This window comes from Odontomachus brunneus, unplaced genomic scaffold, assembly GCF_010583005.1.
Source record: "Odontomachus brunneus isolate Ranch 3 - 2012 unplaced genomic scaffold, Obru_v1 Obru_scaffold_044, whole genome shotgun sequence".
NCBI lineage: Eukaryota > Metazoa > Arthropoda > Insecta > Hymenoptera > Formicidae > Odontomachus > Odontomachus brunneus.
Window position 1 is genome coordinate 976,844 of NW_022639494.1, and position 24,142 is coordinate 1,000,985.

Here is a 24,142-nt window from a genome sequence, read left to right on the forward strand (position 1 = left end):
TTCATCACAACACACTTTAGAATTCTGACAGCTGACTGTTATATACTGTAAGATCGTATCGACCGATGAGATGCTCGATTTATCGGATACGAGAATCGTCTGAGTGAGGACCGAGCTCTGCGAGTATCTACGATACGTCACTTTTCAACTACGTTGCAACTGATTAATTAAGCAGTCCATTTTTATCTCGATGAAATGTGTTATTTCTCCTTTCAAAGCAAGCGTCTTGAACACTTCTCGTTAATTATGTTTGCAATAGAATACGTTGCAGCGTCACGATAATTAAATTTGAGGATGTACAAGTCGAAGCACAAAGCGTTTTTTTGGCGTGGAACTGCCGGCGCAGCAAGCCGGAGTGTAGATAAATTTTGATGGTCGAGGAACATTTCGGCGCGTAGGAGTATCCTAATTCGCGACTACCTGAATCGAGGCGAGTAGACGGTGATAGTCGTAGGAAGGGGAGAAACTGAGATGATAAACTCCGGTAAAACACGAACGCTGTAAACTTTCTCCGATAATGGCCGACATCAAACCAATTTCGCGCCCGCGTCATTACCTGATATACCGTTGACGACGGCGAGGGGACAGAAAAAGAGTCGGGAACGCGGCGCAAAGGTGAGCTCCCAGTCATCGATTCGGTGGGATGACTTTGTAAGGAAAAATGTAATTACGACATGCCGTGAGAAATTGGCCGGAACTTTTTACGATAGGAAATTTTCGATTTCTTGTTAAGGTCGGACGTCTTCTTTCCTTTTTTCTTTATGTACCCGCTGAACTCGCAATTCGATCCGATAGTCGACGTTGCTCTCACCGGTGTTTCCAATTTGCTGTATCTTTTTGGATCATAATTACAGCGATCGCGTGAAGAAAGACAGTTTCTACTTCGCAAATTTTGCTTTCGCGAGGATGCGGACGAAATACGTCGCGAATGAATCACCCGTACGAGCGGTCTGGTAGTATTTGTCAGGCTTACGACACGTGGAGATCAGCGTGAGCGAAATACGAAAGAGGAAGAGAGAGGCAGAGAGAAAGAGAGAAACGGCAGGCACCTGAAGCCCCGAATTCTCAGCGTTGCATTGTGATGTTCGCGAGCGCGCTTCGTTTCGCCGCCCAGTTACGGAAGCGGCCGTATTACGAAAATTCGCTCGTTCTTTTTTTACGACGACGGATTTATGGGAGGAAAATATTCGCACAGGCCGACCTATTTTTTTTCGTCGCCATAAGAGCACAATCGTTTTGATCCTATTTCGTATTCGCTGTTCCCTCATAAAACACCACACGATCTCATTTATCGTGAGTTTTTGACCACTCTTTGGTCGTACATTTAATTTATGAGTATCTATATGACTATCATATTTTTATCAGTTTCAGTTATAGTTTGATATACAGCTGTCAAAGATATCGTTGCCATATTTGATTTTACAATAATGTTGAAAACACAGTCCACGCAATTACACGGTGTAACATGTGTATTGAGACATGCTTTGTAATGTTGCGCTTGAATAAGTACTGGATTTCGTTAGAGGAGATGCGTGCAGAAGATTGGTGTCGAATCACCACGATTACTGTGTATTAGTGAAAACGTTCATCACAATGCAATAAGTGTCATTGGTGAAACGACGTCTACGTACCATAAGAGTGAAGGGTCATGCGTTTTGCATTGAAAGACATCCTTAATTATGTAAGTGAGGTTCGTCAAGTCAGTCCGTCGATTGGAAAAAGAAGTCATCTGTCGATTGAATAAAAAGATCGTTACGCGTGTATACGAATAAGCTTATTTGAAGCAACTGCGCATATGTCCTTTTATATTTCTTTTCAACAGAAGGAAAAAGACATTTCTATTTTCTAAGATATCGATTCTTTGGTAATCAATCTGCTCATAATTCGGATTATTTAAAGTTATCACATTTATCATATGCATTGTATAATAATAGAATAGAATGAAATCTATACAAAATTAGGTCATGCGTTATAAGGTACAAAATTTTGATTATTATTGTTACAATTTGCTATTTATTCGAAACTTCTCGATATTTATCAGCCTAAATGACCACTAACTGTTAATTTGCCAAAGTCACTTCTGGTTGGCCGTTGTAAATCGAGCCAGCTGTGGTGCATGCCGATTGCCAGACACGCGGACGATTTAGCATGAGATCAGGTGTGACAAGCCAACTGGGGCTGATAAATCGCGCAGATCGGCACTTACCAGATTTTCCGATATTGTTGCCATTTGCCCATGGGTATTAACCCTTAATATATGAAGTGCACGTTGGGATACTAGAATACCCAATGCATGGCACGGGAGGAGTCTATGTATCTTGTTACGTATTACGCTTGTACCGTACACATTACACGGCTCTTTATCATGTAGCTATTGTGAGCTATTATTACATCACTTTACTTATCATCAATGCACATGCGCCTATTGTAAATGCAAATTGAGATAGAAGTGCAGCAGGTTGATTAGAAGGCTAGGGTCAAATCGACTAAATATGCTAACGCTATTTCGAATTTGTTCTCTGAACGAAGATATCCGACAATTTCCCCAGCTCCGCGTGTGAAGGAGAAAACGAATTCTTTTGTGACAAGGGAAGAGTAAGTTGAAAGATATTTATTAGTATGGGCTGTGTTACAGACGTATACTTGAAGAGAGTTTTGAGATTTTGTTTCTACATTCTTCATCGATGATGCCTGTCGGCGTGTATCATGAACAGAGTACACTTTTACTTCTATGATAGCACGTGGAGTAGCTTGGGAGATGATAAAAGAGAAGAAGCAACTTACTAAAAAAGTATCCATATTTTAGAAATATTGCACGCTAGACAAACGTTTCGTTCGTTGATTTCTCCCAACGTGTGTCACCGCGCTGACCTCGAGCGAAAGAAAGAAGAAAGTTCTGGCTGGCGATACAAGATGCTGCCGCACCTGCGCGCATTCCACTCGACGTGACCCTAAAACTTTAATGTCCGCCGTGCGTTCACCTTGACCGTGGATCCTGCTGTAACTGATAGCTTCCCTTTCATGGTTAACTATTCGCTGGTACGAAAATATAGAGTCGGTTCTTGGTAGCACTGCGCGTGATCTAAAACATGAGAAAAAGTTTGCAAATTTGTACTTTCCTTTATTTTATGTCTCAATGGATTTGAATGTATTTTTGGGAAAAAGCAGAAAAGAAATTCCTCTGTGAGTATATCACATAATCTCATGAAACACACATACTATCACACTTCTTTAACGAGATATTGTCGAGCTAATATCGAGGGAACAGGTGATGTATGAAAGCGTAACTTTCATAATATAAGTTCGATAGTTTAATCGGATTAGAAAATTTACCGCGAGCATACATATTATTTATGACATAAACGTCAAGCGAGGCACGTCGGCGTACGTAAGAGATGAAATTAAAGACAAAGCTAACAGATCCAATTTCTCCCGACACCGTGGCCGTAAGTTATGGTTTTCCGGAGAATGGAACGTATCGTTGAGCACGATACTACATCCGCTGATTCAGCTGCAGGTAGTGAATCTATGCTGGCTAGGGTATCTCGCAAAATAATCACTCTTGATCGAACAATCGGGAAATGAAGATATGGAATTTTATGTAACGCCCGGCACACACATATAGATTGGATCTATAAATTGCGGTACCGTAACTGAAACGTGATCTACAGTAGAATTCACGCCGTGTAATTAGTACTGTAAATTTAATAATAGCCGAATTCTCGAAATATGTTGCATTAAAATGCACAGCGTCATAAGTGCAGGACGCGATGCCTCGATGAAAGTGACGCTGCACAATCGGAATAATATAATAAATACGTTGAAATGTGACGAAAATTACGGACACGCGTATTCGTGTGATGATGATACAATTGGCGGTCGTTTGGACGATGCGATGGAAAGCGTAGAGATCGGTGAATAAAGAGGAGTGGAAAAAAATTGCGACGAACGGTGTCGTTGGACAATTAATTCTAGCGCGTACCGCAACTAGCGACCTTTACCACTCTCGTGGGCCGCACGGACTTTCGGGCGAAACAATTTTGTTTGCGGGTCTCTCGTTATTTCGAGGTTTTTGCGGCGGTAACAGCATCAGCGGTAGGTGGTACTGTCGACGGACAGACGATGCCAGACCATGAGGGGCGGCACTTTTCCCCTGAATTATTGACGACAACGTAATGGATCTCAATGAGGTCGCGTGTGTGTGTGTGTGTATATATATACATATATATATACATACATACATACATACATACATACATATATATATATATATATATATATATATATAAACACACACACACACACACACATACACACAAGTGTCCCGAACCTCCATGATGACCCTTGGTGAGAACGTAGAACGGATTGAGGTGAGCAAGAAAGTCCTGTGCCGTTTTGCGATATTCGCAATAATAGTCGAGATATTAATTAAAAAAGATTGGTGAATGATCACGCGCAATATGGTAAATGAGCTGCAGTGGCGCCGTCTGCCGTTGTATACTTATACATTAAATCAAACTGAACAAAAAAGTCCTTTACCATTTTGTAAATTACCATATAGATTTTTAGATATTAATTAAAGAACATTTATGCATGGTATACAATTATATATGTAACAATTTTCTATAATATTTAAAAATCTATGTAATCATTTGCAAAATGGTAGAGAACTTCTTTGTTCAGTTTGACTTAATATATAAGTATACAACGGCAGACGGCCTCACTGCAGCTCATTTACCATATCGCGCGTGATCATTCACCAATCTTTTTTAATTAATATCTCGACTATTATTGCAAATATCGCAAAACGGCACAGGACTTTCTTGCTCACCTCAATCCGTTCTACGTTCTCATCAAGGGTCATCATGGAGGTTCGGGATATATGCGTCGCTGCATCCGGTATGCATACGTACAGAAATTGCCGCTTTCCGTCTTTTTACCACACGTCAGAGGAGGCTCCAGGATGTGATTAAAAGTTCAAAGATCTTCCGATAGTGTTTGACGGCATGAGACATCGCGCGAGAGGATACAGCTGCTTAACCATTTGGATTTTATCGTTCGTCGCAAGTTGTGAGAAATAAATAAATAAATAAACTGCGAGTCATGACATAAACGCGACATAGCATCTTCTTAACTCTGTATATGGCGAGACTACGTTGAGATCATTTACGCGTATTTTTGTGCGTCCTAATTGCATTGCGATAATTAATCAGTACGACCGAAGATTGCACCAATCCACAATTTTCTTTCTCTTTCTTTTTCTCTCTCTCTCCTCTCTCACGGCGGCGCGAATTATTACTCTGCGTTGCGTAAGATTTCTCATGTGTACACACGATGCAATACTCCCGGTGCATATCCTTTGCGGCTCGATGATGCATCATTGATTCTTGGCCAATCCTTAAAGCAGGCGCCGGCAAATATCTTTGACGCGCATGAAGTTCATAATGAATCGTACAAATGTCGCGTATACTTAGTCTGTCAGCGTTTCGTTTCTGACCAACGTCAGTCGGATCTCTGCTGAATCGAATATTCGGTCATGAAATACACGAGAAGTTTGTCGTAAATTTCATTGGCTTTTTTATACAAATCATCATCATGTTGCGCTTTTTTCGAACCTTCTGCGACGAAGGTACAGGAAAAAATATACACGTGTGGCCGCGATAATTCGGTCCCCCGTCGTTCTACGTACGCGGAATATTCGGCTGATCGATCTCACAGCATAAAGTCTTGCGTGCACCACGGAAGGATTTCCAACCGGTTTCACGCGACGGACGCGTCGTAGCGATCGGGCACCGGGGAGTACGCGCGCATCTTCGACTTCTTTGGTGAGACAGAGGCAGGGCTAGCCTACTTTCTCTACAAAGAGAATTTTTATACGACGTGTGAGGAAGGCTCCCTCTTCTTTCACGCTCTCGTCTTCGCGTCGCCGTCGCCTCCTTGCCGTGTGCCCTCTCTCTCTCCTGTCTCCGGTACCCTTAGGCAAGGCGCGCGCGCTCACTCTCTCCTTTTCCCGGGTCTCCTTTCCACGATTCACCCGGCAACCTCAGTCGACGACTTCTCCGGCTGGTAGCCCTCCTCGGAGTCTATATAAGCGAAGGCTTCATACGAGACCGAACATTTTTTGTGTTAGTACCGGCGAGTCGTGTGGTGCTCGACCGTCAAAGAGGCTGCAGGCTGACGAGTGCCAGTATGGTGTGCGCGACGTGTGATACGACGAATCACCGTTAAATCGTATACGACAAGCTCGGGATAGACGCGACTTCCTTTAAAGTGCGGTGGCGAAAAGTAGACGAGTCGAGAACGGAGGAGATTCACGGAGAGTGTCGGATAATTTGTGTGTAGTGCCGAGACTACGGTTCATGCGCGTGTGTCATGGCTAAATTCAAGGTAGGTCGCAGAGAGTCGCGCAATTGTCGCGTCTAATTCATTCGTGGGGTGTTTATACCCTCAACGTGTAGGATCAAATAAAACGCTGCGACAGATACACCAAACGACATATTTCCTCAGCGCTCTCCTGGTGTTTCTCTGTATACAAACAAAAGTATTTATAACTTGAAACATTACTAAAGTAAGCTAAACAATCATCAATTTATTTGTGACAATCACGTCTCCCATTAAATTGGATCACGCTGCTGATCCACACGTAGAAAATCAGATACTTTCCAAAGTACACTTTTCGAAGTGAAAATATATATTTTGTCAGTCATTTAAAATAATTTAAAATAATTATTTGAAATTGAGCTTTGTTAAATTTGAGGATGTAGCTGACGAATATCTTTGATGTAATCAATGGCGTATTTGCGTAACGGACGGAGAGAAGCCTCGCGTTTTGATTAAACGGCTTTTCAAGTACAGCTCTCACATCTCTACTTCGTCCGGGAACGAAAGAACGAAACACCATAGTGCGCAGAAATCTCCACGACTGAAATAACGTTACACCGTCGATGTGAATAAATTTCCGTATTAATAAGGGGCGCATGCATTATGAAAGGAGTGCACGATAGGGGTCTTAGGCGTATGCATTATCGATAATTGCACTGCGACGATTCTCAACCAGAAATTAAGTAATTGCCGGTTTCTTATCGCCGGTTTCTGATAACATCTAATCCAAGTACTGTACCGGACAAATCGATTCTTCTAATATGCACGGGTTCACTAAACACATTTTCTTCTCGACATCGGAACTGATGTAAACTGTAAGATAATCTCAGTGCACGCAGGGAAAAGAAGATACGAGAAATCAACGGCAAATGTTCGAATAAAAGTGACCTTATGACAGTTTAAAAATGTGGATCATCGAGCCCGCGTGCTGAACAATACGCGCGAAAACGAGAGTCAGCCGCACGAGTCACGCGCATTTCCGTACGGGCAAAAAGTGTATGCAGGTGCAGGAACGGTTATCCGTAGCCACAAAAGAAAACGACACAAATAAATGTCGTTTCTTGTTCCAGACTGGTTCAGACTGGTGGTGCTTTTTGCTTCATCATGCATACTTGCGCTCGTAACGGTAGAATCGAGACTCGATTCAAATTCAAGTACGATCTAGTCCCGTGCATATAACCGCCAATGTAACTCTCTATGTGGCGATGCGACTCTCTCTATTATTATCAGAAAGTGATGAATGTGATTTACGGATATGTGTTACGGGCGATTATGCACTTTCCAAAAATTAGTTTGCCACAATATTGCCGATTAATTCAATCTTGCTCTTTTATATGCATCTCTGCAGATGCGGAGTATTACGCACAGTAGAAACTTAATAGGTCATATTGGCTATTAGGTTGCTCGCGTGTGAGGTTGATTATAATCGTGAGCTTCTGACGACAGGCGAGAAATCATTAACTAGATTGCGATAATGAAGCTGAGCTGGCTGTGAATTGCCGGAATAAAAAGATGCACTTCCTCATAATTTCTCCCGTCTGCGAATTTTTATATTATTTTGAATCGAATTTTCACGATAAACTGCGTTGTGGGCGTGAATATTCAAACATCAATGAAATACAAAACCATAAAGATGCCTTTAGAAATGTGTAATTATTTGAAATCGCAATTATTGCAATGGGTTGCCGGGTTACAAACGTTTCCCGCGGTCTTTGGAGAAAGTACGACCGATTATGTTAACCTTGCATCTCGGCCATCGTGCTACTTAAGAGAAGTCAGTCGATGGTTTCTTGCCGGCATTGATAGCCGGCGAACTTGTGCGTTCTCATCGTTTCGTTTCTTCTAATAACTTCTGAAGGAAGGAAATGCAAAAATATTGTCGATTGCAATTCCAAATTGCAACTGATTATTCGTAGTAGTATTTTCTATATAGAGAGAACTTGTAAATCATGAATATTCTTTCGGTAACGGGGAACAGGAAACTAAGTATTACATCAAAATAGCATCAAAACATCTTACCACAACTATTTATATTATTTACCGGCGAGGGGCAACGATCTATTGTCTATTATGTAGAAATAATACGGCCAAAAGGAGGAAGTATTTTCCTAGCATGAATAATGATTTCTTTCGCAACGGACGTTTGTTGCAAAATAAACGTTCAAACAAATTTCGCGCATTCCATAGCAATTTTCAGTTTTATATGTCACGGAAGGAGCACTTGGATGATTTGAACAATTGCGATCGATCAGGTAGATAGTTGCAATTGAGACGTTGTCGTCTTGCGAAACCGAGTATGCACGTATTACGTGCGTTCCCTTTTCACGACCACAAATAAAAATGTGCGCAGTGACTTCGCGTGGCAAAAATTATCATTAATTAAGACTCACTTAAATGGGCAAAATTAGCATCCAAAAAGGGATCTCACTCGCTTATTTTTCGCAACTCGCTTTCATGCAACACCCCGCTTACAATTGACGTAATTACTCACTCGTACGCGCCTCTTTAATCCTCAGAATGTGTAAACGAAGCTTTACATAATTTTCACATACGTTAAGTCTTCCGCGGCTTAGGCGAATAGCGCAGAACTTCCCACGGCCTCCAATACGGTCGCTACACAATAACGAGTGGCATGGGTGATCTCGGTGTGTGCGCTGCGAAACTATTCTTAAGCGCCCGACGAACTAATTAGAACACGCGTAGCACGGCATTTTCAGCTGCCCGTTGGAAAACAGCTATGTGGGAGATGTAATTATTTCCGTTTCATTTTCGCCGATAATGTTTATACAAAGGGACGGATAACAATCTTATGATATACCGTTTATTGTGCTGCGCACATGCTCAGGTACTTTTAGTTAACGTGGTAATCTAATGAAACAAACTATGCGAGAGCAAAGGTATAAAAATAATTTTTGGTTCCATATTAAACAAATGTGGCGAATTGTGTAATAGTTCGATTTGTATGCATTGCAATGTTTGTTGTATCAAATTCTCAACGCTCTGTCTCTCTTCCTTTCTCTCTTTCTTTACTCTATTTTCTCTCTCCCTTCTATGCATATCTACATATTCAGTATTTAAATGCGCAACAGAAGCTATGCAAAAAACATGAACAAAATTTATGTGACGTCGCAGCCACAGTTTCTTTACAAGATAACGCGATATTTTATGATAATTTGTGCAGCGATTAAAAATCTTCCGAGATCTTCCGAACGCACAAGACTCTCATTACCGTCTTCATACAAGTTAACATTATCCCATGAAACTGCATTAGAGTCATAAAAACGACACTTAATAGAGAGAAAAGAAATCGAAATTAATCGCGGATGTCGCGAAGATACTTTCTCCGATTCTAGCCGTACCGTTTTGCTTTTAGATGTTATTCGTGCTGTTCTGCGTCCTGCTGATTGGACACCATGTACAGGCGGTAGTCCACAAGACGTCCTCGCAAACACCGTTAGCGAAGGAAGAAGAGAAACCTGGCAAGGCCAAAGCCGACGATAGAATAAGCAATACTTTCGCTTCTCCGGCCGAGGACTATGGACTACCGTCGGGGTCCGCGGGCTTTAACGGGCCGGCACCGGTGTATGGACCTCCAGAGTTAGTCGGTAATCTTAGACCAACGCCCATTTACCCGCCGCCACCAGCGGAATTGCCGCCGCCTATATTTGGAACGCCGGCCGTCTCGTATGGTTTGCCGCCGCCACCGCCGCCGCGGACTATCAAGCCGCAATATGGACCGCCGCTGAAGCAAAGTTTCGCTTCGACTTCCCTCCTCGCGAAGCCTAGCTACAGCCCTCCGAAACTTCATTACGGACTGCCAAAGCAACACTTTACGCCGCCGTCGGCCTTGTTCCCGTCATTCAAATTGCCGAAACCTCACTACGCTCTTCCCCCATTGAAGTTGGTCGGCACATCGAGTCAACAATATATACCGCCGTCAGCCACGAGTCAGCACGGGCCGCTCAAGCCAGGCCACGGACCACCTATCCCTATATCGCTCGAGACTTACGGTCCACCGCCTGCGAAATTAGCTATTCAGTTTAATCCTCTGCCCAATGACGAGTACGGTCCACCGCCGCCGCCCGCGCCGCAACCGCAATACGGTCCACCGGCCGGTGATTTATACGAACCTCCGCTGCCGGCACCTCCGCCAGGAGTTCCAGCACCACCCACACCTCCTGACATAAAGTACGATGGATGGCAGCCCATCGCGGGATTGGCCAGCTCCCCTAATCAAAGTGGCCCACCGACAGATACGTATGGTCCACCCACCGAAGTCAAGCACAATTACGTCGAGGCCTCGACTTCTTCCGGGACGCACTTGTCCCATGCATCCTTGAGCGTGCCGACCAATTCGAACGTGCCCAGCGACTCTTACGGGGTGCCGATACACAACCCCGAGGCTCAGGATCTCAAGACGTCCGTGCACCAGTCATCGGCTTCCTCGGAGAGCAACGGCTTGCCGCCGCCGCCGCTGCCGCAACAAGAGCCTCTGCACAACAATCAGGGTCCGGGGGTCGTCGCTCCCACCGGTCACGCCGGTCACGCCGATCATCAAGCCGGCTTGCATCAACAACAACAGTTGGGCTTGCAGTATAGCGCGCCAAACATCGAGCCCTTGTCCATCGTGAAGACAGTAGGATTCGAATTGTTACCCACTACCGGTGGCGCTTTGGGCACGGATCTCCAGGGTTTATCATTGTCAGGTGGCACTTCCGACGTTTCGTCATTCAATCATATTACGAGCTCGGTTAACGCCAATTCCGCTTCGCTTCACTCCGGTCTGGAATTGACACCGGACAATGGTGGATCTCACGCTATTGCTCCGGGCAATGACGGGGATTCCCACGGCTTCCAGAATACCGGTGTTGACCTGTCTCTGCAACAGCTGCCGCAGCCGACGCCGTCGAGCGATTACGGCGCGCCTCTCAACACTTTCGGGAAGCACGGCGGAGTGTCCTCCCCGGCCTTGCTGTCTCCTCCGCCTTTAGATTCTTATGGCGCGCCACCTCTCTCGTCTTACTCGCCCAACGGACCGTACCCTGTCGCGCAAGGTGGACGGATTACGCCTCTGTTTTCGTCATTCGGATTGTTCGGAGGCTCTTTCCACAAACAAAATCTGCACCATCCCAAGATCCACGCTCCGATCAGGCCACCGCCGGTTCCTCCCGGTTCTTTGATACCACCGCGAAATCGCGAGCCAGTCAAGTTCAGGGAACCTATACCGATAGGTCTCTTGTCGAACATTAATCGATATGTACCGCCATTTACAAAGCAAAAACTGCACGGGCCGTCGATACCGCTTGGGCAGCAGTTGCCAAGCTACCACGCGCCAACACCTTTCCGTTACGTCTCAGGACCGGCGCTCTCCGGGTCTTTCTCCTCGGCCGGATCGCACAGTGATTATAGCGTGAATTCCCCGGTCGCCGCGCCGCACGTCCAATACGGAACACCATTGTCGTTTACCGACTTCAACACACCAGCACCCCACTTGACGTACGGGGCGCCTAATTTCGGTCCACCAACTTCTTACGTCTCGACATTCTCCGGTTTTGACCAGAATCTCTACAGCGATATCGGTAACAACGCGCTGACAATGACATACGGCACTCCGAACGCGCCATTACCGATCAACGGTGATCACGACTGCAATTCTTTGCAGCCGCTTTTTCCCCCGAGCGGAGGGCTACCTTTGAGCGGTAGCTCACCCTTGAACAGAGAATTGCATTCCAGCGGAGAGGCGCACTTGAGTGCAGGCTTATCTTCGGGCGGTGGAGTGCCCTCGAGCGAGGAGCTATCGTTGGGTGGCAGATTACACGAAGGTGCACATTCTGACGGCAAGTTGCAAGTCGCTTTTGAAAACGCGGTCAATCCCGTCGGGCATGCGGAAGACCCCGCTCCGTTTTTCACCAACTCGCTGTCAACGGGCTTCGCGAGTCCTGCCGGAGATGATCACCTTAGTCCCATCTACCGTGGCCACTCGCTGCCCACGAAACCGTTCGACAACTTCCTGGCAGCGCCGTCGGTGAATACGCTGGACTTGCAGTACAACGAACAACAGAAGATCAACCTGAAGGACAGCTACGGCAATCCCGTGGGAGTGACTTACGACGCGGCCAACGAAGCGAGCAATTCAAAGATCGTTCACGCAACCACTCCGGACGTTTCCAACGAGCTCTCCGTGCATACCTCTAGTCAAACTCACTATCCCGTAGCAACGTCGTTCCAGCAAGATGGAATGTCGGCCGAGGCGTTCACCGCGAGCTTGACCGCGCGAGAGTTCAGCAAAAAAGTCGAGAAGAGTCTCGGGTCGAATGAGGTGGACGCTGATCAATTCTTGAAGTCGAGCGAGGGCAGTGAGGCATTGTCCCTGGCGCAAGGACTAACCGCCAATGATGCTGGCAATTTTGAGGTTCACGGCTCCAGAGGTACCTACACCCTGCAGATACAACCTGCGGACGGGGGACTGGGCACCGAAAATGCGGACGGCAGCATCAGACACGATCAGGTGTTATCCAACGGACTGCTGCAGGACATATTGGCCGCCATCGAGCGACCGGAGAACGATCCCGTTCAATTTCAGGGCCCACCGGAGTCCCAGTTATTGAAGGTTTTCGATAATCAGGCCGAAGGGACTAGTATGAAAGGTCACTTTATCGGCGCGTTGGAGAACTACAAGCTCCCAGAGCGAAACAAGCAAGCCACGAACGAGAAGGAAAAGTACAAGACCCAACCTGTCGCTTTGTTCTACAATCATAAGTACGATGATACGTAAAAAGAGATTAGGTCGGTGTCGAAAAGCGAGACACAAGTCGCGAAAGGGAACGAACGGAGCGAGAACAGTTCCGCGAGGATGCAATCCTCGTAATTTGGATCGTGAGTGCCTTTATGAAAATATTTAATAGTATTTCTAATGATGCGCCTTGACTGCCCGGATGTTGCATTTCGCGGAGAGTTTTCGCCTTCCGTTTTTGACGGGGGGAGAGGGGATATCGCCGCTAACGCAATGCCATTTACTTTCTTCGCTTACGGTCGATCAACAAAGAATTCCGGTAAATGTCCTCCGAGCTGCGAGATCCTCGCGACAACGTCGCGGATACTTTTTTTTTTGCGTGTCGGTGTGCGGAGCGTTGTGCTGACTTCTCGTTGATTTCCCTCATTGAATCGCAGACGAATAATCTGATATTTCCGTATACCTCAACAGACGAGGATTTTTATCTCTAGAGAAGTCGCAACGCGACGGATAAACGCGCTATAAAACAGTATTTTTTAAGAAAATGTTTCACAACTTTCCTGTGAGTTGTTTTATCGTTTGAATGTCCCAAAAGTCGTTTTACCGCGTAAATGTTCCGCGATTTCTGGTGCCGCGCTGGGCTTTGAAAGCACCTTTGCAAGAGTATGATTGACTGGAAGCTGGAATTAGAAGCCGCGCGAACGGAGAAGGAAAGTAATCCTTTTTCTCTTGTTGCAAGCGAGCGAAAGTGATAATTACTTGTTGTAGACTTGTGTATCGACAGCAGGTTATTAGAAGGAAGCGCTCGCCAAGAACTTTTCATCTCTCAGCGGCAGGATTACGGGCGCGATTGTAGGAAGAGAGACGCGCGAGTGTGCTCCCGGCATTTTTATCGCACGGCCAGATTCTGTCAGTTGGTGAATGCCGCCGATCCCGTTATCGGCTCGTACGTTTACCGGAATTTCGCCGAAGGAAGATACAGGACATACCAATTGCACCCGGTGTCCTCGTGTCAGCGGCTTATCCCACCCTTCGTCGTCCGTGGGAATCTCGTCGGCTCAACAGTCCTTCCCTCCGGGAACGGATCGCTGCTAATTATTCGACGTCGAGCGAGATTTTTGTTGGACCAGCGGTGATCGCCGGCATTACTTTCAAGCCGAACCCGATGAAAGTGTCCGGCATTCGCGGCTCTCGCGTGATACGCGGGTACGTTAAACCGGTACGAGACATCATGCGCGTTTATTAATGCTTATGTAGGTCAATAGGTTACGGCACTGCTCTCGCGGAGTACAGCTAGCGACGTGGCGCAAAGCTACGTAAAGTCGCTCGGTCGTTCGCCGGACGATGGGACGTGATCAACGGCCTCGTATCTTTTGCGGTTTCAACCTTCGCCGAGGTGAAAGTTCAAAGCCTCGTTTAACGACCCGATGGAACAGTATACCCGGTGCTCTTATGAGAGTCTCGTTTTGAGTGAAACGCACGCGAGTGTCTTTCTCCATCTCTGTCTCTCTCTCTTTCCCCACGTTTGCGGGCGTTCGAGCGCATCGCGCCTCGACTTCGCGTGTCCTCAGTGACGGATAATCGGTGGATGCGAATACGTCTAGTCCGCTGCTTACACGTGCGTAAAAGAAAGAAAGAAAAGAAAATGAAAGAAGAAAAAGAGCAAAAAGGAAGCGTACACGACGCGTATGCGTGCTTACGGGGGCTGCATGCGACGGAAATACACCGCACCCTTGAAACGTCTATACTATCGGCTACGGGGAGAGAGAACGCGCGAGCGACGAACCATTACTTCCTTCCGCCGCGCGTATTAACGACTTCAGCGCGCGAGCCGCGGTAAGGTACCGCGCGTAAGTCGAAAATGAGTGCGTGTCGTGAAAGCGCGCCATTAAATTCCCGAGTGTGGCATAATCCTAAAGTTCTTGCATTTTTATGGTTTCCCCCTGGCGAACGGTTATGCATAACTTGGTGCACTATTGCAGATACGTAAAATAAGTAGAGCGTGCACGCTTAAGAGACGCTCATTGTTACGAAGTACGCAGCGACGATACTGCCAAGCCATAAAACGCATCCACTCGCTCCTAATCCATATCCACCTTCTTCTTCTAGGATTTTAATTTATTATTTTATTCGCGCGAGAGCGCGCGCGCTCTGTGCACGGGCATCCAGCTTATATCCGACGAGTAATCGATGCTATCACTCGTCGGATATAACGAACTTATTAGCTTGTACTTTTGATATATGTACGCCCCGTATGTAAATATATCGATACTTTGTAAATAGAGCTCAATTTTTGTCCTGACCTCCTCCTCTTTTTCTCATGTTACCTCTTGTTTCCATTTATCACAAATACAATGAAATGTGACAATGAAAGCTGCAGCTGTACTTACTTTCATTAATGTGCGTTACCTCTTCTCTTCTCTGTATCGTGTTATCTCGGCGATCCGCCTCTTTTCTATTTACAGACAACGCTTTACGCCGAGCCCAATCGTAAATATTGACGTTAAGAGTACGGGATATTACGGAAACACGTTGTTTTCAAGTCCATTTGCAGAGATTGGCCCGCCGTAATGTGGATTACAAGTTTGCACATCCGAAAGTGTTTGTTTCGTGAAAGTACCCGGCTACATCGGCGGTCGCCTAAATACCGCGAATTCTGGCACGGCGGAGAAACGGAAACGTATGAGGGAATTAGGTATCCGCCACTAAGTAGAATTACGGTTATGTAAATGAGACGCTATCACTTCGCCTTCGGTTAGGACGGTTAGCACCCAGTTCCTCGCGCTAAAATCGTCGCTCGCTGATTTTCCGCGCGAGTCCATTCACCGTCTAGGTATCCATCGGCTTTCTTTCCCCACTATTTGCCCCGCGCCGTTCGCTTCATTTTCTCGCTTTCTGCCACTTATTGTGCTTCGCGTTACAAGACAATACGATCATGAGACTTCTTTTGTAATCTGCAGCTGAAGCTATGAGAATATTCGCACGTTTTCAACGCTACGAAGACGAGCTTGTCCGCGTTAAATCAGTATCGAGCAAACTGATGGGTCAGCGTCGTTTCAACATTTCGTCGGCCTTTCTCTGCCTGTGATATCGATATCGACTAGTGATATCGACTGGTAAAAACACAAATGCATCAACGAATAACGTCACGCGGTTACACGCATTTATTTTACAAGTAAAATTATCTTGTTAATTATTATCTTCCCGCAACAATTTAATTTCGCACTAGACATCTGCGAATGCTCTTGTAGGCTTTATTTCGTTCACTGCAGCTGTGTACTAGCAGAGCCTGTTTACATACCTCTTGCGCAAAGTTATTGTGTCAAGCGAAGATTATATATCGGATTATTATATACCGGATGGTATTAAAAAAGCGAACACATTTCTAGTAGTTGATGATCCTTTGCAAAATTCGTTAAAATTCATCGAACATGCATAAGACTTCGCAACGTTCGAGGCGCGGGAAAAAGCTGATGCCTACAAAGATGAAGTGAATTTCACCGGCGCTCCGGCGCGATCTAGAAGGCGCGTAACGACTTCCTTCTCCTCGTGTAGTTTTAATCGTGCGCCGTATCGCGTGGAGTTGCCGGTTCCTCGAGACGAGCTGGTGACGAGAAGGGATTGGTAGGGATCTCGAAGGAAGGTTTCAAGGGTTAGCCAGGGGGAACGTATGCATTTTTCGCGGAGCTCGGAAGTGCTTTATTTCCATACTGAGGTCGTATCCGTACACACCGACAGTCATACTGATCTCAGGAGGCACGTTGTTGCCTCATGGGCGATATATACGGAATATAAGGCGAGCCGACAGGCGGAGTCTCGGATGTATCGTTGCCGGTATGCCCGGCGTAGACCCTCCGCCGAAGGCAAAATTGTCTTTCCTGTGAATAGCAAATAGTTGCTGAAAGCGAGATCTCCGAAGGAGAAAATCCTCCCTTGAGATTATAGGGGACGGCTGGAAGATAACGACACTTAAATCGTTCCGATGTTCTAAGGACGTCTCGGCTAACTTCTCTTCGCACGACGCACTAACAATCTATTTTGCATCGGCCGGGTAAACTAATGATTACGTTTGCTCGTTTATCTTTCGCGGTCTTGCGCCACTCCGTATGCGCACGGTGTCACGATTTAAAGCACGGTACGTAATGTGTAATTACAGCCACCTTGATTAAGGTCTTTCTCACTCGTTATGTTTTTTCCGTCCGCGCTGGTATCGCGATAAAGTGGGCCTCTAGCACGGCACATTTTTTGTGCGCACGCGAGTGTAAGTTTCACGAGCGGTAATGCAACCAATATCGCTGTGTCATTGTTTAAGTAATCGTCGGTTCATTCATGCCTTGAGTTTTGAATTTTTCATTTGTGCTCTAATCGAGTTGATTCCTCGACTTTTCGTCCGGCATTTATTTCGATTCATTTTATGCTGCGCTACTCAAACATCAATTTTGTCGCTTATTTTTATTACTGATCTCCAAGTCTTGAAAGTTTCTAGATTTTCAATAGCTTATATAATTCCAAGAATATCGATGCTCTGAAACTTTTGATTAAAGTTCAAAACTTGGGTTGGTGCTTTGAAACTTTCGACGAGGGAAAAATTATTCCAAATCGATCGAGTGTGATCCATAGATAAAAAAAGAAATGAAACACTATTTTTTAAATTTTTTGTGACAATATATTTTCAAGTCTCTATTAATCTACTTCAGCAATGTTGTGTAAATCATTCTCACTTTCTCTCTCCTTCTAAATAACCGAAAATAAAATAACCGAAACTTACAGATGCTTAATTTCACGGAGAGAAATAATTGACAGGCACAAAAAAGATGAAACGCGGCCGTTCTTATTTATATTGCACTTACAATCTTATACGACCTATATCGTGTCGAAGGAGAGCGTGGCAAATTCATAGTGAGCGGAGAAAGGTGACAGGCGATGTATACCGAAGGAATTTTTCGACGATCTCGTGGAAGTGGTTTAACCTTCCCAAAAAAGAGATTTCTTTAGCATAGGAAAAGGAAAGTGTAACAAGGAGATGCCTGATAACCTGCTTTATGGAATAAAGGAGACAGAAGTTCTCATACAAATGTTAATCTCGCATCAAATCCCCCGATTAGTACTCCGATTGTCAATATTAACATATTTCTCATGAAAGCCTTGAGCGCGATAAGATTTAGATGCGCGATCTACAAAGTTCTTAAATAACAAATGAGATTAACCTTTGTTTTCAGATCCTCGGAGGCTAATTCTACTTGCAGATCAACATTGTGATGCCGGCTGTGCACACATTACTTTTACTTGGGAAACCGAGTCCGGACTCGATCTAGCGTGAAAGAAAAAGTTTCGCCGGCGGTCTAGACAATCGAGGAATCATCTGTGAGACCCTAATTGAATCAAGGCGCTGCACATGACGATAGATTTCACGCGCTTTGTACTTTCATTCATTAATCTCTTCCGAGCGGATGTCTCGAACATTTAACGTCACCTACGTAGATTGAATATCGTCGTAGCCATGATTGCTCATGATTGCGAAAGATCACGGGTGTTTATGGATATGATGAATGACACTGTTTCGCTCCAAACGCAATATATGCGCGGCTCCTAATTAGGTTCACCAGATTAGCGACGCACAGTTTCGCCCGTATAATTAATTTATTGATGTATCAACCGGTGAGCGTGTGCGGGACAGCGAAGAAGGATGAGGCGTGATTACGTACTTCACGCAGCATTGCTCGTAAGTCAACGTTCTGCGCCTACGCAGTCGATGCGCAAATGTCGAAGTTCTTTGCTAAGCTGAAGTAATCGTTCTTTCGTAAAGCAATGAGCAAACGTGTAATCACGTTTTAACGTACGATAAACTGTTATTATGATAAACAAGTTTCGAGCAAGTAACATTTAACTCGGCGAGATTCTCCTGCATCGTTGACCATATTGGAAGTCAAGCAAGCGATTAAATAAAATTGATATTAAACTTTTATCCGAAAAAGCAGGATCATGGACTGTGCTAGCTTTAATGTGACTTGGTTGGTTATAAAATCAGGTACAGCATTAACATGGACGAGGAAAGATTTTTTTCGGATTGACAGGTATATATTAACGTTCGGCCGACTACTTGAACGGAATATAACAAGAAAATCAGTGTCTGCAATCCGCAATCTTTCGGACAGAATCGCGGCATGGATAAGGAGACACATGCCGCGGCGCGGAAGACTACCGACGAAGAGTGGGTGCGAAGCAGACAATAAGAGAATAAAGACGGGCAGGGAGAGACCGAGCGTGCGGAGGAAAAAATAGAGCGCGTTCGTAATCGAAATAGAGGTAGAGCAAGAAGGCAGAGGCGCGGCGGCGGGTGGGAAGGAAGAAGTCTACGAGGAATTCCATAAAAATCGGTGAAATATGCATAGTACCGCGGAACGTGGAGAAGCGACGCGACGTCGTCGAGCGTCTCCGGGGAAAGCGGAAATCTCGGCGCGGAAAGAAGGAGAAAGAACGAGGAAAGCCCGCTGGAGGAGGAACGGAGGCGGCGGTCCAGAGGGCGAGACGTAAGAATGAAGGTGGCGTGGGCGGCTGGTGGGTGAGGAGGGAAGAGAAGGTGGCGTAGAACAGATAAAGGAAAGAGAGGTTAGAGAGCGAACATTTGGAACGTCTTCCCGAACGAAATCTAATTTCGGTCCCATGGCGAAACTAAGCTATTTTCCCCGCAATATGCACGCACGCGGGCATGCGCAAGTGTTCCGCCGGCGTTTTTCAGCCTCTTACACGCCCGGAGGCTCCAGCCGGAGGGATATCCCTTAACGTTCCTGCGCGAGTCGCGCGAGTCCGGTGCGAGAGAAACGCGTATTCGAAATGGCTGATAAAATTCCCGCCGTCGTAACCCGCCGGCAAGGCTCCTCGTAATTTCGCTGATGGTCGTGTTAGCCTTAGCAGCTGGGAAACGATCTTTCATTTCGGTATGCTCAGTCGTTTGTTCCCGCCGTGCCGTTGAGTGCACGTACGCGTCACCCGTTCCTGAATCGTTCGCAGGCTTTATGCCGCGGTGCAGAGCGCGCGTTAAGAGCCATTCATTATTTCCGACGGTACGTCCTTTTGACATTTTCGCTCATCAGGAGGTGATTGTTGCACTTTTGTGCGATTGAAACGCAATGACTGATCGTTTGTCGCTGAAATCCATTTCCATGGATACGCGACAGACAACTCTCAATAACTTTGTCCGAATATTTTCAGCGTGCAATCGCGTAAACGCGTTACAACGCGCATCTCACGAAACATTTCAAAATGCTCGTAATATTGTATTTGTTTCGCCATGTATTACACTGACTTGCGCTTTATTATTATAAAGCTATTCGGCTCGAAAAGACTTGCCACGGACGGATTAGCTTTTACACCTTTACGCGGAATTTCTTTTGTTGACTGTCCGCAGGATGAAAGGTCCCGGGAGGGCGCGGCCGCAACGTTTTACACTCCGCATGACGTTGATCCCCTTTATAATTCGCGCCAAGGGCGGGATGATGATGCGGAGCCAACCAGGCTCGCGACGATTTCGAGTGGTAGAAAAGCTTTGTGCGAGCTCGCCGAGAGGGAAAGAGGAAAGCATCGCGCGCTAATGGCTGATCTCGCGATGTGCAATTAAAGGGGGATCATTCCGCTCGAATTGCTTGTTCGTTTGCGTTGCCTCCTAACAGCGCGAGCGGAATGCTCGCTTAATCAGTCACACTCGTTCATCAGTAAATTACACACTAACGCCCTCGTTAAGTGTAAGGTGTTTATATTAGCATCCGTTAATTAATCAACCAACGTGATTTCTCTCTTGCGCGCAAAAATAACGGAACCCGACGCGGGGGAACTTTTCGTACTTTGGATCGATGAAGATATTCTGTAGCCGTGTTGTAAAAGGATAAACGCGATATATATACTTATATAAAATAAAATGTTTGATTCTATGTTCCCTATATTGACTCCTAAACCCTTCGACTGATCTGAAACAAATTTTGCATAATTATTCTCTAGGAAGATATAGGTTACATGAGAAACCTGGATGCCCTCCCTCCTCTGATTTCATCTCTTTGACACTTTGATTTAAGTTTAGATGTTTTAGATATAAGAAATCCGGGCAATGCCGGATAGTTTAAGAGAACTGAAGTATATTCATGTAGTTTCTTTTTTTATACATGTGTGGCGTTATATGTGAAAAAGCGCGATAGATTGCTCAGCTCCCTAGTGAAATAAAGCGAAAGCGTTTCTGACGAGATTTCGAAATTCACCGAATAATTTCACTCGCTGCACTGCAACCGTCGAGAAAACGGACTTGGCTGTTTTACTGAAACTAAACTATCAATTGGACATTCCTCGACGGTACATAGAGAACACTGATAACTGAAAGCGCTCTCGGTGTATTCCACTTTCCGTTTCCTCAGTTCCTATAAACTTCTCAAGGCCCTTCAGAGCGGGAAAGATTCTCTAAGCCGTCCACGTAGTTGAGCCTCGGAGGACCATCGAGAACGAAGCCGGCGAACGAATGAACGAACGGCACGGCGAAATGGCAGAAGTAGCGGTCGTGAGATGACGGCGAGAAGGCAGGGCGCCGGTTCCCGCGCTCCTGCCCTAATAATTAAGCCGGCGTCGGTTTTTGATGGCCACTAAAAATGTCGCGGAGGGTCGAATGGTTAAGGAGTCTCAGTAGAACCCGTCGTGCCGCCGGCTTCTGCGAGCGGTAAAGGGCTCGAGAGGAAGGTGGCAGCCGGGTCGAAAGGGAAAGGGCGGGGTGGCCCTTATGCTCTGATATTAGCAATACCCCGTCTCGTAAAGTCGACTGTGCGGCAATTCGAGTCACTTTGCGAACCCTTTATATACTACCGCTTCGTTCCCTCCCCCCGTTCTGTCTCTCTCTTTCTTTCTCTCTCGCTCTCGTTCTCGCTTTCTCCGACACTCTCTTACCCTTTGCGCAAACTAGAGAGAACGCACACAGCCGAAAGAAGGAGCGCACGCAAGGTGCGACAAGGAGGGATCCGTTGAAATACTGGCAGAGGCAGTGATTTTAATGCGGGTGGTTCTTAAATTTTACGTCACTCCTCGCCCTCGCCGCGTGCACCAACACCAGCGTCACCTCATCCTGGACGCGAGCTGGAACGCGGGATTAAACTGTAGCAAGGTAAACCTGTACCACGAACGTTTCTCCACGTTAATTCGGTTATGCGGGTTAGAGATTCGAGGACTTGCTCGCCGCTGTTCGGTGTTAAACCGGCGGCGAAATCACCGGCTGAATTTTGGAACGTGGAAAAAATACCATCCGGCTGTGTGCATCATTACATAGGAATAAAAAATTAACGCAAACATCTCGCGAAATTGATGCTCTCGTTTTTGTGTGCGTGATATCGATTGAGCGGCGACAAGTCGACGTTCATTATTTCGCGGTGTTTATCAACAGGTATGTTGTTATTTCGCGTTATCACGTTCAATTTTTCACGATCTGTTAACATTTCAATCGAAACTGAAGACATTAAGAGTGTGCTGAAAACTTTACTGACAGAGAATACTGACATTTTTCTGCAAAATTTACGTCGTACAGATTGTACAGAATTATAAATGCTTTTACGCAATGAAAATACATACAAAAATAAATAGTAGCATTGCTCAATATGTGACGAAAATGAAAGAAAAACTTTAAATGTAAAATTTCAAGCTGTCAGTCGGTGTAATATTTGTCTAATCTAAAAGTTCCGCAGCTTCTACATAATACCGAAAGTATGAATGTTCCAAACAGAAAAATTTTCAAAAATATTGCTGTACCTTCGTATCTGAAGTTTCAGAATATCGGAAAAGTTTGCAGAAAAATTTCTACACATGGTTAAGTTTCCCTGTTGTATATGGTAAAAACAAAGCAATATATACTTACATAAGTTCTATAAGTACAAGAAATATGAAAAAGATAATGTGTGATTGTTAGTGTTGTGTGATTGTGTTAGTGACGATCGTCTCTGCGTTATCGACATTTTTCGAGTTCGTCATCGACTCTAGTATCCTCTTAATTAGTGCAAACGCGTGTGATACGTATAATAGTATGCGAGATTTTAATTTTTGGCGATCTGCCATATTTTATGAGCGTAAACGTTTAATTAATTCTACCGCGACTCGGTAAGATAATCGGGAAATTGGTCTGTTTCATTTGAAAATTGTCATCGCGCGTAATTAAAATGCTGCAGTAGCAAATTGTCCAGCAGTAGCAAATAATCCAGTACACGATGTTGTTCGCGGAAAGGCAGCAAGTTGCTTACATCGAATGTACAGGATGTTCATCGTATTTCTATTTTTTTGATTGGACAAAAAAGTTTTAGATTCGATTAATCGTTTTTCAAACGGCAGTAAAGTGTAATAATAAAAATTTCAAAAAAATTCTTTTTTTTTTTTACAAAGAAACAAGATTATTTTTATTAAATCAACTCTCTTTTTATCTGTAGTATTGTAATAAAAAGGATTAAAACAAATTCGATATTAACTCATCGTATTAATTTTGTTAACATTTAATTGTGAAACTACATGCAAAAGTTACCTTTGGAATTACTAAGGAATTTATGTTTCCACATGTTTGCTTTAAACGCTGTTGAAATTTTTCATTATTATTTTACTGAGCCCTTTCTCGCTGTGACATGGCAATAAAGATAATATTATGAGTCTCTATTGAATTTGTTTCGACTGCCTTTACAGCACTACAGATAAAAAAAGATATAGCTCCGTTTAGAAAAAGCGAATGTGATCTTGATCTTTTTTATGACAAAAAATATTTTCAAAATTTTTATCGTTGGATTTTATTGCCGTTTATAAAAACTGATCGATTGCATCTGAAATTTTCTCCTGCCAGATCACTATAACTGGTAGAAATATAGTGAATGCTGTTACCCGTTGAACACCCTGTATACATTTATGCGACCATCATTTATTAGCGGACGCGGATGTTTATATTGCACGGTTGTGTACGATGGGTTGTGTGTATTTTACAAATTCCAGTTCTCTTGCGTAAATAACGATTATTCACGTTAATAGGAC

The 24,142-nt window shown here is 44.9% G+C and overlaps 2 protein-coding genes across 2 annotated transcripts in view; both read left to right on the top strand.

Annotated features, from left to right (window-relative positions):
* LOC116844649 (nucleolysin TIAR-like) overlaps positions 1-24,142 on the top strand; it is a 106,319-nt gene that overhangs the window by 27,927 nt on the left and 54,250 nt on the right. The gene's annotated exons all lie outside the window — the stretch shown is intronic.
* On the top strand, positions 5,895-15,416 carry LOC116844659 (trithorax group protein osa-like). Its single transcript, XM_032816502.1, has 2 exons — positions 5,895-6,387; positions 9,755-15,416. The coding sequence occupies exons 1-2, from the start codon at positions 6,373-6,375 to the stop codon at positions 13,154-13,156; spliced, it is 3,417 nt and encodes a 1,138-aa protein (XP_032672393.1). The 5' UTR covers positions 5,895-6,372; the 3' UTR covers positions 13,157-15,416.